At 50.3% G+C, this 12732-nt stretch overlaps 1 protein-coding gene across 10 annotated transcripts in view; it reads left to right on the top strand.

The window, feature by feature from the left end:
- Positions 1–12732, top strand: part of LOC127485501 (olfactory receptor 2L5-like) — a 69836-nt gene that overhangs the window by 32226 nt on the left and 24878 nt on the right. For 3 of the 10 annotated variants that reach the window (XM_089334763.1, XM_089334762.1, XM_089334764.1), the window contains 2 exons: positions 9725–9989; positions 10374–10709. The exons of 5 other annotated variants lie outside the window; for them this stretch is intronic. In XM_089334763.1, the coding sequence (XP_089190889.1) occupies positions 9748–9989; positions 10374–10509 (378 nt within the window). In that variant the 5' untranslated portion in view covers positions 9725–9747 and the 3' untranslated portion in view covers positions 10510–10709. Of the gene's footprint in view, positions 1–9403; positions 9990–10373; positions 10710–12732 lie in introns of those variants that run through there. 2 more of the 10 variants (XM_089334761.1, XR_016235014.1) reach the window with 2 other exon arrangements.

Below are 12732 nucleotides of genomic sequence, written 5' to 3' on the forward strand. Positions count from 1 at the left end.
TGGAATCAATCCCCTTTGCAAATATCCCTGCCACTTCTTGTCACAGTAGGAGTCTGTTCAGAATGAAAGCTCCCAAGACTCAGGAGAGACACCCAGTGCACGCCCCGCCCTGCTGCCTCTCACAGTGGAGTGGCACGTGAGTCCTGAGGTCAGCTGACAGTGGGCATCAATGTCCCCATTCCCTGTGTGCTGAGCCTGGCGTGGAGTGGGACCCGGGCTTGTTATACAGGTGTGAAAACTCCGGCAAGTCCAGGATTTTCAGCATCAGTTTCCTAATCTGAGAAGTGGAAATTGCAACGTCTCCCTCACAGCATCGTGAAGCCTTCACCTTTGTCTCTCGTTAGCGTTATTTAACTGCAGGCTTGGATTAGCTGTGACAGCATCACAGCGTGTCCCTGAAAGTTGAAGTGAAGAAATGTTTCACAGTGACACATTGTGTTCACAAAATCAAAGAACAGCAGGGACATAATACTGAGATGTCTACATTCCAGCACCTTCTAACGCACTCACTACTACTGCCTGATAGTGCTGTACTAAGTGAGCGTGGGGAGAGAAACTTGAGTCAGTGTTTCAAAGCTGCCTGCAGGAGTTGCAGTTCAAGGGGAATGAAGTCCTTAAGGGAGGAGGTAAAATCTTCCATGTGCTGTGGCAGGCCGGAGCAACGTGCGCTGTCTGTGTGGCTCACTTGGGTCATCCTCCGCCTGCGGCGCCGGCATCCCATATGGGCACTGATTCTGTCCTGGTTGCTTCTCTTCCAGTCCAGCTCTCTGCTGTGGCCCGGGAATGCAGTGGAGGATGGCCCAGGTGCTTGGGCCCCCTGCACCCACATGGGAGACCAGGAGGAGGCACCTGGCTCCTGGCTTCAGATCGGCGCAGCGCGCTAGCCGCAGCAGCCATTTGTGGGGTGAACCAACGGAAGGAAGATCTTTCTCTCTGTCTTTCTCTCTCACTACCTTACTCTATCTGTCAAATAAAAAAAAAGAATTCAGAGAAAGGATAAATCCCTTTTTGGTTTGACAGAAAACAGAGAGGGTTTGGGGAAGGCTTCAGGAGATTGCTGACACTCTGACCTCAGAATCAGCCCTGAAGGCTTCCTGGTCTGGTTGAAAAGCCCATGAGAGCATTTCAGGCATGGAAAGCCAAGACACTGTGGCAAAGTATGTCCTAAATGAAGGACCTCGGTGGGTAAGACCCCAGTGGAGAGAGCGAGAAGGAGGTACTTTCTCTGAAATGAGGAAAGAACTTCCACTTTGCTTATGGCCTTGTCTAAATACGGAAGGACATATCATGGATTCAAAAAGTTTCCGTAGCCCAGACAGCTCATGTCAAGAGCCTCAGGTGATCACTGACATCATACATAAAAGTGTTAGTTGTTAAATTAACAACAGGAGTCACTGTGCACGAACTTCCCATACAGGACCTCTGTCCTCAAAGAGTTGTGTTATGAGAGTTAACAGTAAAACTTGTTCTCAAAGATTTACTTCATTTTATGTATTAAGTGGAGGATATTCTTATGTCTCTAAGTTACAGTTATGTCTAAGTGCTCACAAAATAATGTATCATTCTTGGGTTCTTTAAAGTTAATTAACTTTCTCAAAAAATGCTTAAAAAAGTGAAATTAACTTCAAGATGCAGTAACTTTGAACAGCCCTTGTCTTGACTGTTGAGGAAGTTTTTTTTTTTTTCATACAATTTGTTGAACTCTTTAGCTAGTGTAGAGTTAATTTTCTGTGTATAAAGTTAGTTGAAAATAGATCTTAGTAGAAATAAGCCTGGGAATGGGAGAGGGAGGGGAGGGGTGAGAGTGAGTGGGAGGGCGGGTACGGTGGGAAGAATCACTGTGTTCCTAAAGTTGTATTTCTGAAATGCATGAAGTTTGTGTTCCTTAAACAAACGGTTTATCTGGGGGAAAACAAGAAGAATGCTGTCATGGGTTCAAGAAGTTAGATGATGGTGAGGATTTATGAAGGCTGTGCTGGAGGGAGTTGGTCTCAAACGGATGGGAACTGGGAAGGCAAATGTGTGAGGATGGCAGTGCAAGCTGTCAGGAAGAAAACTCGTATTTTTGTGCAAAAAGATTCCTTAAAACTCAGCCAGGGAAGTAGTGACAAACTTGCTGAGTATCTGAACGCTGACCAAGCAGTGGTGCTGCGCTCAGCTGGCCGGGGAGTGGCGTGGACCACACCCTGACCACAGCTGTCTCTCAGCCAGGCACAGCTCCGAGGAGAAGGGGAGAAGGGCGCAGGCCTGGTTTCATGCTCCTGTTGCTTTCTTGAATTCTCGATAACTCTGCATGAGAGGCCCCGCATGCCCAGGTGGCTGCACAGACCGGAGCGACTTGGGTGTGGCTGCAGGGAGAGCTTTACCCCAGATGCTGGGAGAGTTGTCCCTTAGCAAGTCCTCCGGGAAGCATCACCACGGGGAAGCGCACACAGGCCCAGGACCCTCGCCTGGCCGTGGGGTCTGCTCAGGTGCGCGGGAAGCATCGTCCCAGTGCGTCGTGTTCAGGACTTCTGCTAAAGGCATACAGTACCGCTGCTCTTGCCGCGTGGGGGAAATAGGCAGCTGTGTGAGATGTGTGTGTGTGTGTGTGTGTGTGTGTGTTTATTTGCTTCACTAGAGTGATCATTGTACTCTCTTTGTCTCTGTCTCTCTCTATATATATATCTCATAACATTCTCTATAATATCTTCTGTATATTTTAAATATGCACACAATAAAATTTATCCTAGAAAACCGTATTCTCGTGAGAGCTCCCTGCCTGCTAACCAGTGTCCATTCTGCATCCCATGAGCTGAGGAGAAATTTTGACCCTCCAGTCGCGTTCAGACTTGCTTTTTGCATGGCTTCCACCCCATTGACGATGATTCCTCTGTTGGAGCTGGGCACAATGAGTTGGAAGGTTCTGGAAGCAGTGCCCCATTATCGCTCATGGAGAACTTTCCTGCACGTGCAGGAGTCTGGAAGACGTCCACTGCGATCCCCACAGGTGACTGCAAGGGCTCAGGGGAGGAGGTGAGTGCAGATGTGGTGTAAGCAGTGAGAGCCAGGGCTGGAGGTGACGTGGTCTCAGGATTCAGCATTACCCGAGGTGGAGCTGGTGCGCAGGAACAGGTGCTGAAGGGAGAACCCATCGAGGTGAAGAGGCTGTGCCCATGGCTGCAGTGACACCACAGCATCTAGAAAATGATGGAAACTCAGCGGGCAGCCGGTGGCACCGTTCAAGGGGACTGAGCCCAAATCTGAAAGAACCTGGTGCATAAAATGCCATCATCTTTTCCAGCATGGCATGCTACAGGGGCAGAGCTGATGAGGCAAACCCCACGGATGTCTTACGTTGGGAGATTGCCATGCCCCTACCATTCCCAGCCATCCTCAAGGTGGGACCCTGCACCAGCAGAGGTTAGGCATTGCTCAAGGCTTAGGTGATCATTAGCATTTTTAAGGCAATAAAGTGTGTTTTAAAACACAGGTGTAATTTTTCATCAACACATGACAGTACAGGGGTAAAGTGTGTCATGTCAACACACATACAGAGTGCGTAATGAGCAGATAAGGGTAACTGGGTATCCAGCACCTCAAACTTGCAGAATGTCTTCAACTTGGGAACACTCAAAATTCTCTGTCCTACTTGTTTTGAAACATGAAGTAACTGTTGTCAACCGTAATGGACCTACTGGGCTGAGGACTGTTAGAATTCCCTGTGCTCCTGTGCCCATGACGGTGTGTATGTAATGCAACCCTGTACTTCACAGACTACAGCGTTGCACAAACACAGCTGTTACACGGGCCAGGAAGCCAGGAGGTCTGTGAGTCTGTTGTGGTGTTTACTTATCCCAGTGGTCTAGAACCAGACCTGCAGCAACTCTGAGTTACGCCTGGACTTCCCACGTAGAGCGAACAGTGTGTGATGCTTTCATTGATGAGTTTACAGAAGACTTTCACAGCAGTCATGGAGACATACCAGTCCTAGGTGCTGTGGTTGTTTCTTGTAGCAAAAGATACCAGCTTTAGACCAACAGCACACAGGGGCTATCACTGAGCTCTTGTAGATTTTCCCTGAAAAGTAGGTTGCGTTAAGCACCATAGCATCCCTTTTATCATAAAAAGAGGATGCTGTCAAGTGCAGGTTTGTCTCATCTGTAATGAACGAGAATTAACCATGTCCACTCATCCACCATCATATGCATACGGTATCATCTCCTCTCTCTGAAAGGCGACTCCACTGAAGGTGGTATCATCCCCTCATGATGTCCACAAAGCAGAGAGGTAGCGGAAGCCACAGGCTGACACGCCTTTGTAAAGAGCAGATGGTAAATGGTCCAGGCTTTGTCACAGCTCTCAGCTCTGTAGGTGTGGACACTGCTGCGGCCAGTGTGTGCCAGAATGAGCCTGATATATTCCAATAAACTGTGTTTAGAGGCCCTGAAATTGGAATCGTACATGATTTTCTTTTTTTTAAAAAAGATTTATTTATTTGAAAGTCAGAGCTGCAGAGAGTGAGGGAGAGACAGGGAGGGAGATCTTCCACCTGCTGGTTCACACCCCAGATGTCCGCAAAAGCCAAGGCTGGGCCAGGCTGAAGCCAGGAGCCAGGAGCTTCATCTGGGTCTCCCATCTGGATGGCAGGGCCCAAGTTCTTAGACCATCTTCTGCTGCTTTTCCCAGGTCTGTATCAGGGAGCTAGACTGGGAGTGGAGCAGCCAGGACATGAACTGGTGCCCACATGGGATGCCTATATCATAGGCTACAGTTTAACCCGTTATGCCACAATGCTGGCCCCTTCCGTAAATTTCTTACCTCACAGGCCAACCCAAAACAGGCAGCTGGCCGGATCTGGTGGTATTTTGCTAACCACTAGTGCAGGTGATATAAAGATAAATCAGATGTGATATACATACATGCATACATATAAATATATAAAGATAATTATGTATAATTAACGCAAAAACAAATAAGCAAATAAATCAGTGTTGTCTTTGTCCTTAAGGAGCTATATTCTTTTTAATTTTTTTAACCAAGACACCTTTTATTTAAGGTATATAAACTTCATGCATTTGATAACGTCCACATTCAGCCTAAACAGCGGTTTGTCTAGTGCTCTACTGCACAGCCCAGGGAAGTTGTCCTGGTCCTTAGAAGCCTCCTGAGAGCCGCAGGTGTGGACCTTTCTGACATGTGCAGATGTGAGTTTCACTCTGATGCTTTTGTCTCCAGCTCATGGAAAACACCTGTTTGCCTCCCTTTCTCTCCATTCACTTTGAGCTGACAATTCCCTGTTGGTGCCAAAGGAATTCAGTGGATATGTGTGTTTACTGATTATTTTCCAATAATTTTTAAAAAATATTTATTTATTTGAGAGCTAGAGTTATAGACAGTGAGAGGGAGAGACAGAGAAAGCAAGGTCTTCTGTCCATTGGTTCATTCCCCCAATGGCCGCAATGACTTGAGGTGCACACATCCGAAGCCAGGAGCCAGGAGCTTCATCTGAGTCTCCCACATAGGTGTGGGGGCTGAAGGACTTGGGCCATCTTCCACTGCTTTTCCAGGTCATAGCAGAGAGCTGGATTGAAATAGGGGCAGCTGGTAGGAGAACCGGTGCCCAGATGGTTGCTGGCACCACAGGTAGAGGATTAACCTACTGTACCATGGCACCAGCCCCACCCAATAATTTTTTGTTGTTGTTTTTCTTGTGCCTGTGTCTGAATGAGTCCCAGGCCCTCAGAGTGTTCCTAGAGAAAGGAAGTGTTGGGACTTCAGAGGATGTGTGGGAGCTCGGGTGGGGAGAAGAGACCCGGCTGTGGGTGGCTGCGATGTTCGTCATGCTCACTGGTTGGGGAACATTCTAGAGGACGGTACAGCATGTCTTTTATTATTTTGACAGGGAGAGTTAGAGAGAGAGAAAGAGAGAAAGGTCTTACTTCCGTTGGTTCACTGCACTGATCCGAAGCCAGGAGGAGGTGCTCCTCCTGGTCTCCCATGCAGGTGCAGGGGCCAAACACCTGGGCCATCCTCCACTGCCTTCCCAGGACACAGCTGAGAGCTGGACTTGAAGAGGAGCAACCAGGACAGAATCTGGTGCCTCAACTGGGACTAGAACCTGGGGTGCCAGCGCAGCAGGTGGAGGATTAGCCTAGAGAGAGACGGCGCCGGCCGAGGTACAGCACGTCTTATAGAATTATAAGAGACGTACCCTGGTGAGGCCATTACAGATACCATACATAATGCTCAGATAATCAAGTTATCTGAACAAATGATAGTCACCAAATGGGAGACATGGTCTTTCATTTAGATTTGTTTGATCCCCAGTATTAATATTATTTATACACTGAAAAGAAGCTATTTGATTCTCCAGCTGCTTCAGAAAGAACTACGTTATAAGACATACGGGGGAGTTCTCAGAGTGTGAGAGAGAGGGAGAGGATAGTGCAAGCCGACCCTCCTCACGTGAAGTCCACAGTGCCCGGGCCCCACCTGTCCTCATGCCGCCTGGCATTCACTGTGGGGCTGGAAGCACTGGAATATTTTCCATGGTGAGGAAAATCTGTTTTATACCGTTTTTCCTAATTTCTGAGGTTCATTGTTTTGGTCTGAGATCCAAGTTAATTGGAGTCTGGGGACTCTGCTCCCTGGGGCTATTCCCTGTGAAGGTCTCAGCCCCAGACCTGATGACAAATTACAGCCCTGCCAGGCAGAGCTCAGCTGAAATACACACCAGCCTCCCCTCTTCCGAGTGTTCAGAACCGTGGACACGGCGGGCATTTGCAGAAATGCGTGATCCTCCATCTGCGTGGGGCCAGCTGCACTCACTCCCCTTCACAGAGGGGGCTCATGCTGCACCATGAGAAGCCGTGTGTGACTGTGGAAGGTCCTGTGTCAGCACGGAATCCCACGGGGGAGGGGCTGGACACAAGCAGTGCGCAAGGCCAATGCCAGACAGGAAGGAACACATCCTACTGCTTGCCTGGTAACGCTCGTTCTATAGAGAATTCACGCGGCCGATGCTGATTCTCGCACATGTCAGACTTCGGTGACTGTGTCTGTCACAGGAGGAAGCGCCTGTGTTAGGCTCAGCCTGCTCAGGGTCCGCATTGAGGGGAAGTCTGCCTGGAATCGGTATTTCTCTTTGGGGTCTGTGTGGAAGATCCAGACGCAAGGTTTGCAGACATATGATCCCATTCTGTCAGCTCTCTCCTCCCGCTGTGCTTTCCTGGGCTGTGCAGAAGCTCCTTGGCTTTAAGCACTCCCATTTTTCTACTTTTGCCTTTATTGCTGGGACTTTGGGAGTCTGATCCAAAAAGCCACTACCTGTGCCGATGTCTTGGAGTCCTTGCCCTGTGTTTTCCTCCAGTGGTTTTACGGTTTTTCGTCTTATGTTTAAAATACTGATCCATTTTGAGCTGCTTTTTGTCGAGGGTTTAAGGCAGGGGTTGTGGTGTGATCTGTACTCTTGTCTGCCCAAACCCAGTGGAACACGGGGCACCATCATGTGCCCAAACGCAGTCAGCAGGTAGGACGACCCAGTGAACTTATCCTGTGGCTTGTGGTGGTTTGCTTCCTGAGCTATGGCCGTTTGCTGACTTTGTCGATGCCTGTGCTGTCTGTGCCCTCACAGCCCAACCTCGAGCACGCTAACAAGAGGGACCCAGAGCCCGGAAAGTCGTCAGGACCTGGGAGACTGCTTTGGGGCCACAGGCTAACGCACACAGCATCACACTCTTCCCTCCCACAGCTCAGTCTTCTTGTGTACAAAGCAAGTAACAGAAACATGTGCAGAGCTGACCCCAAAAAGGCTTAGTCAGCTGAAATCATTTAATGGGGAAATAGGCTTTATGGTATGAAGTGATGCAGAGTTCTTTGCTGTGATGTTTGCATTTCTACTCAAAGAACACTGTCAGGGTGTGGTTTCAGTCCCCACAGATTTTCCTTCCTAAAAGGTATCCCCCAACTTGGTTCAGCTGGTTGGCTGCTAGTTAATATGCATTTACAAGATACAAAGTAAAAGTCTGATGATTGTTAAGTTAAAGCGGGAGTGAGCTAGACACATTTGAATGTTCCTTTGCTCCAGTTTTTAGTGTTTAAGATCAGTTGGCTGTCTAAACTTGACAGTTGCATTCTCTGAGTTGTAAGCCCACAGCCTTATGACAGACAGGTGGTGTCTGGAGCGGGGGCAGATTAGAGAACGGGGCAGTTAAAGGTGCTGATGCCCACTGTCAATGGCACTGCAGGGGCTGGTGCTGGGCAGCGCTGCACACTGGCCTCTGTTCTGCTTAGGCCCTGTCCCAGGTCACTGCTGCCCTCGTGAGCGCTCAGCAAGTGTGCTATGATAGTGAGTGGACCACGCAGGCTGCCCACGCACTCATCAGTGGTACTCCCTGAACTGATGTGAGTGTGGTGAGAAGTGAATTTGTGCTCATGGTCACTGGCCGGCAAGGTCAGCCAGTCCTGCCTCATTTTATAGTTCACCAGAGTGACGGCTCAAGTCAAAGCAGTGGTTTTTCTTCTTAACTGATCTTTTGTCCAAAAGCCACACAGTACTGTGAATACAGACGGCCAGGGGAGAACAGCTAGTGTAAGCCCGAGCGGGGCGCGGCTTTACATTAGGGGTCTCTGGCTGCAGCAACAGACTGGACTTCAGGGAGTTTTGACCGTGCTGAGCAGAGCCCCTCTGGTCGGGAGGCCGAGCATCTGGAAACTTCTGCCTGGCAGCACTGTCTCTCCCGGCTGGGGTGGGGCGGCCACTGTTCGGTGAGCCGACTTGCCAGGGAAAGGCCTGGCGCTCGCCAGAAGATCAATGCATGCAGGTGCCTGTGCAAGTGCGGACGGCTGCACTCCTGGAGCTGCTCACCCTGCAGAGAGCAGAGGTGCAGCGGCACGAGCAGCGGGGCCGGGAGCACGGAGACCACTGAGCAGAGCTCGAGGTCTGTATCTAAGCACAGGACAGACGTTTCATCAGTCACTGTGGGTGCAGGATTCTCTATTGAATACAAGAGCTTCCTTCGTCAGTAAAACAGAAAACTGATGGTTGGCAGTTCTGTGTGTCTAGCAATTTCTCTCACCCTATGTATAGCATAAGGACAATTACCCACCAAGAGGCAAGCAAACAGTAGGATATTTCATTAGAATGAAACCAAGTAATTGATTTATAATTTATAGAGCCAAATTGAAAGAACTGATTAGAATTTCCTTCATTTTTGCTCCGATGCACAAAAGTTGTTAGCTAGGTCCCATGGCTAACATGAGCAGTGTACAGCAGTTTAAGCCTGTATTTCTAGAAATGGGTGTTAGTATTTACAGGATTCTCCAACTTAGAAAGAAAGAAGAAAAATAGAAGAACTCAGCTCAGCAGAGGCCGGTTAGTGCTGGCGTGGATTGTGTGTTTAGTCTTCTGTATTTACCAAGTCAGGCGATTGTTCAAGAGACACGGGAAAGTGCTCTCCCTGAGATGGGGGCAAAGGCTACGTGAGAACCCGGAGCTGGGGGTAAGGTTCTAGAACTTCTGGCCCCCAGACTGACACGAGGTGTCACACGTGGTAGTGACTCCAGTGGTCTCCCTCGTGGCCGTGCAGCGGCATGGTGGGTGGGAACGCCTCTTCGGCCACGGACTTCCTCCTGGCCGGGCTCTTCCCTGGGTCCCGGCACTCCCTGCTCCTCAATGCCACCGTGGTCCTCATCTACATCCTGGCCTTCCTGGGAAACACCCTTCTGATCATCCTGATCCTAGGGGATGCCCGGCTACACACACCCATGTACGTCCTGCTCAGCCAGCTCTCCCTCATCGACCTGACACTGACCTCTACCATCGTCCCCAAGATGGCTGCCAACTTCTTCACAGGGGAGAGGGGCATCTCCTGGGTTGGCTGCGGGACACAGAGCTTCTTCTTCCTGTTGCTGGGGATGTCTGAGTGCCTCATCCTGACCCTCATGGCATACGACCGCTACGTGGCTGTGTGCAACCCGCTGCGCTACCCCGCCATCATGAGCCCCAGGTTCTGCCTGCATATGGTTTCTGGGTGTTGGGTTGGAGGCTCAGCCAGCTCCTTGGTTCACACGGTTTACCCTCTGCACTTCCCCATCTGCGGGTCCCGGGAGATCCAGCACTTCTTCTGCGAGGTGCCCGTCCTCATCAAGCTGTCTTGTGAGGACACATCCGTGTATCAGTCTGTGGTGGTGGTAACCAGTGTGGTGCTGCTGGTCGTCCCCTTCGGTCTCATCACAGCCTCCTACACACTCATCTTCCTCGCCGTGCTCCGCATGAGCTCCGTCAAGGGGAGGCGGAAGGTCTTGGCCACCTGCTCCTCCCACCTCACGGTGGTGAGTCTCTTCTTTGGTCCGAACATCTTCATTTACATGAGCTTCACCTCTTCCCACAGCCCAGAGCAGGACCAGGCGCTGTCTGTGTTCAGCAATGTGCTCACCCCCATGCTGAATCCCCTCATCTACAGCCTGAGGAACAAGGAGGTGCTGGCTGCACTCCAGAAGCTGGCGGGGAGGTGCGGGGCTTCCTAGGGAGCAGAGACAGTGACGGGCTGTGGGGGTGAGCAGAGCAGCGGCCGGGCAGGGGGGAGCCGGTTGTACTCATGGCTTTAGGAGACCATGATGAGAGTTCTTTCTGAATGAAGTTTCGGCTGTGAGTCCCAGACCTCCGCGGGAGGCTGCTTTGCTTTTATTGTAAATATCCCTGGAGCCTTATCAAGTCAGGAACATATTAAAATTCTTTTATGTTTTCATTAATTGGCTCTGAAGTCTCTCAAGTTCCTACATATATATTAGGAACCCAAAGGGTTCACCTTTGCCAAGTGTGCATGGTATTTGGCAGAGCAAATCATTTGAATTCCAAAGCCCAATCTGCACCCTGATGGCATCTCCTGTATTGCAAGATGCTCATGAAAGGGGCTTATTGAGCCCCAGGTGTGGGGTGCACCTACTGGGGTACACGTTCGAGGTGTGAGCGTGTACTCTTCAGGGCAGCGTCATGTGAGTATGCCTTTGTCTCACACGATGAGCTGTCATGATCTCCACAGCTAAACATGCACATTCCACGCTCCAGCTTCCCTGCCTTGCAGGGGAAGGGTTGGACTCTGGGTCAGTGCACTGCACACCCCGGGGCCACTGTGTCCATGGACGGCCACGTGGGCTTCTCTCCCTGTTCACTCTCTTCCTGTGAGGCCCTCCCTGACACCTCAGAGGGTCTCTTCCCAGACTTGCACCCCTCCCTGAGCAATCTGTCCACACGTAGCTGCACAGTTCTGTGCGTGAACCTTCCTGTGGCAGTTGCCACCAGCGCGTGGGAAGTGTGGCTGTTGGAGCAATCTGGGAGCACCTCAGATAGAGACGTGCCGCCTGGACACGCTCGCCGCCGCCCTGCTGGCTGCTCACTCTGCCAATCTGAGCACTGCTTCCATCGGTGGGTTCTGGCCCTGAGTGTTGTGTAGGGACAGAGAACAAAGTGTGGAACTTGACTCTAGACTGGACAGCAGCCTTAGTCTCCACCTCTGATGTCGGCCTTGGGGGTTGCTTATGCTAAGCGCAAGCTGCCTGTGCATCTGTTTGCTCCTAAGATTGCAGTTGGCCGTCTGCACACTCCCCACGTGCTGGTCCCTCCAAGCTCCTGGTTCATGTGCATGTAGTCATCGCTGCCGCCAGCCTCTGCGGCTTCAGGACACTCTCTCACCTCAGTCCTGACTTTGAGCTTCTCAGTGACCCTGGGGTGTCCATCATGGATGCAGTGACCTGATGGCCTTGGGATGATGTGTCCTTGGGGAGTGATGTGTGCTGCTCCGGTATCGCTGTCTGCCTCCTCAGTGTCCTTCCTCTGTGCCCCGTCAGCCTCTCGGGATGCACAGTCTTCTCAGCCTCGAGAGTGTAGGTCACCCCTCTTTCCACGACTCCAGAGGCACCCAGCAGTGACTTTGACATTGACTCCTTGAGTGGTTCTTGTGTCCTTGTTTCTGAGGAAGTGTTCACCTATACAAGGACCCTTCCAAAAGCTCATGGAAATACAACAAAAACATCCATTTCTTTTGATATAAAACACCTTTGAAATCTATGCATGGTTTTTCACAATTCACAGGTTTTTTTTGAAGACCTCTTATATGCATGGATTTCCAGAGTTTTTTTTAGACAAATATATATTTATTTGTTAGAAAGGCAAAGAGAGAGAAAGAGAAAGGAGAGAGAGAAAGGGAGAGAGAGAGAGATCTTCCATTTGCTGGTTCATTCCCCAGCGGGCAGCAATGAGAAGGTCTGGGCCAATCCAAAGCCAGGATCCAGGAGTCAAAGAGTCAAAAGTGTCCCCTCATCCACCATCGTATGCATACGGTATCAACTCCTCTCTCTGAAAGGCGACTCCACTGAAGGCGGTATCATCCCCTCATGATGTCCACAAAGCAGAGAGGTAGCGGAAGCCACAGGCTGACACGCCTTTGTAAAGAGCAGATGGTAAATGGTCCAGGCTTTGTCGCACTCTCAGCTCTGCAGGTGTGGACACTGCTGCGGCCAGTGTGTGCCAGAATGAGCCTGACATATTCCAATAAACTGTGTTTAGAGGCCCTGAAATTGGAATCGTACATGATTTTCTTTTTTTTTAAAAAGATGTATTTATTTGAAAGTCAGAGCTGCAGAGAGTGAGGGAGAGACAGGGAGGGAGATCTTCCACCTGCTGGTTCACACCCCAGATGTCCGCAAAAGCCAAGGCTGGGCCAGGCTGAAGCCAGGAGCCAGGAGCTTCAT

Source organism: Oryctolagus cuniculus, chromosome 6, assembly GCF_051225735.1.
Source record: "Oryctolagus cuniculus isolate XC-2025 breed Fujian yellow rabbit chromosome 6, ASM5122573v1, whole genome shotgun sequence".
Lineage (NCBI taxonomy): Eukaryota > Metazoa > Chordata > Mammalia > Lagomorpha > Leporidae > Oryctolagus > Oryctolagus cuniculus.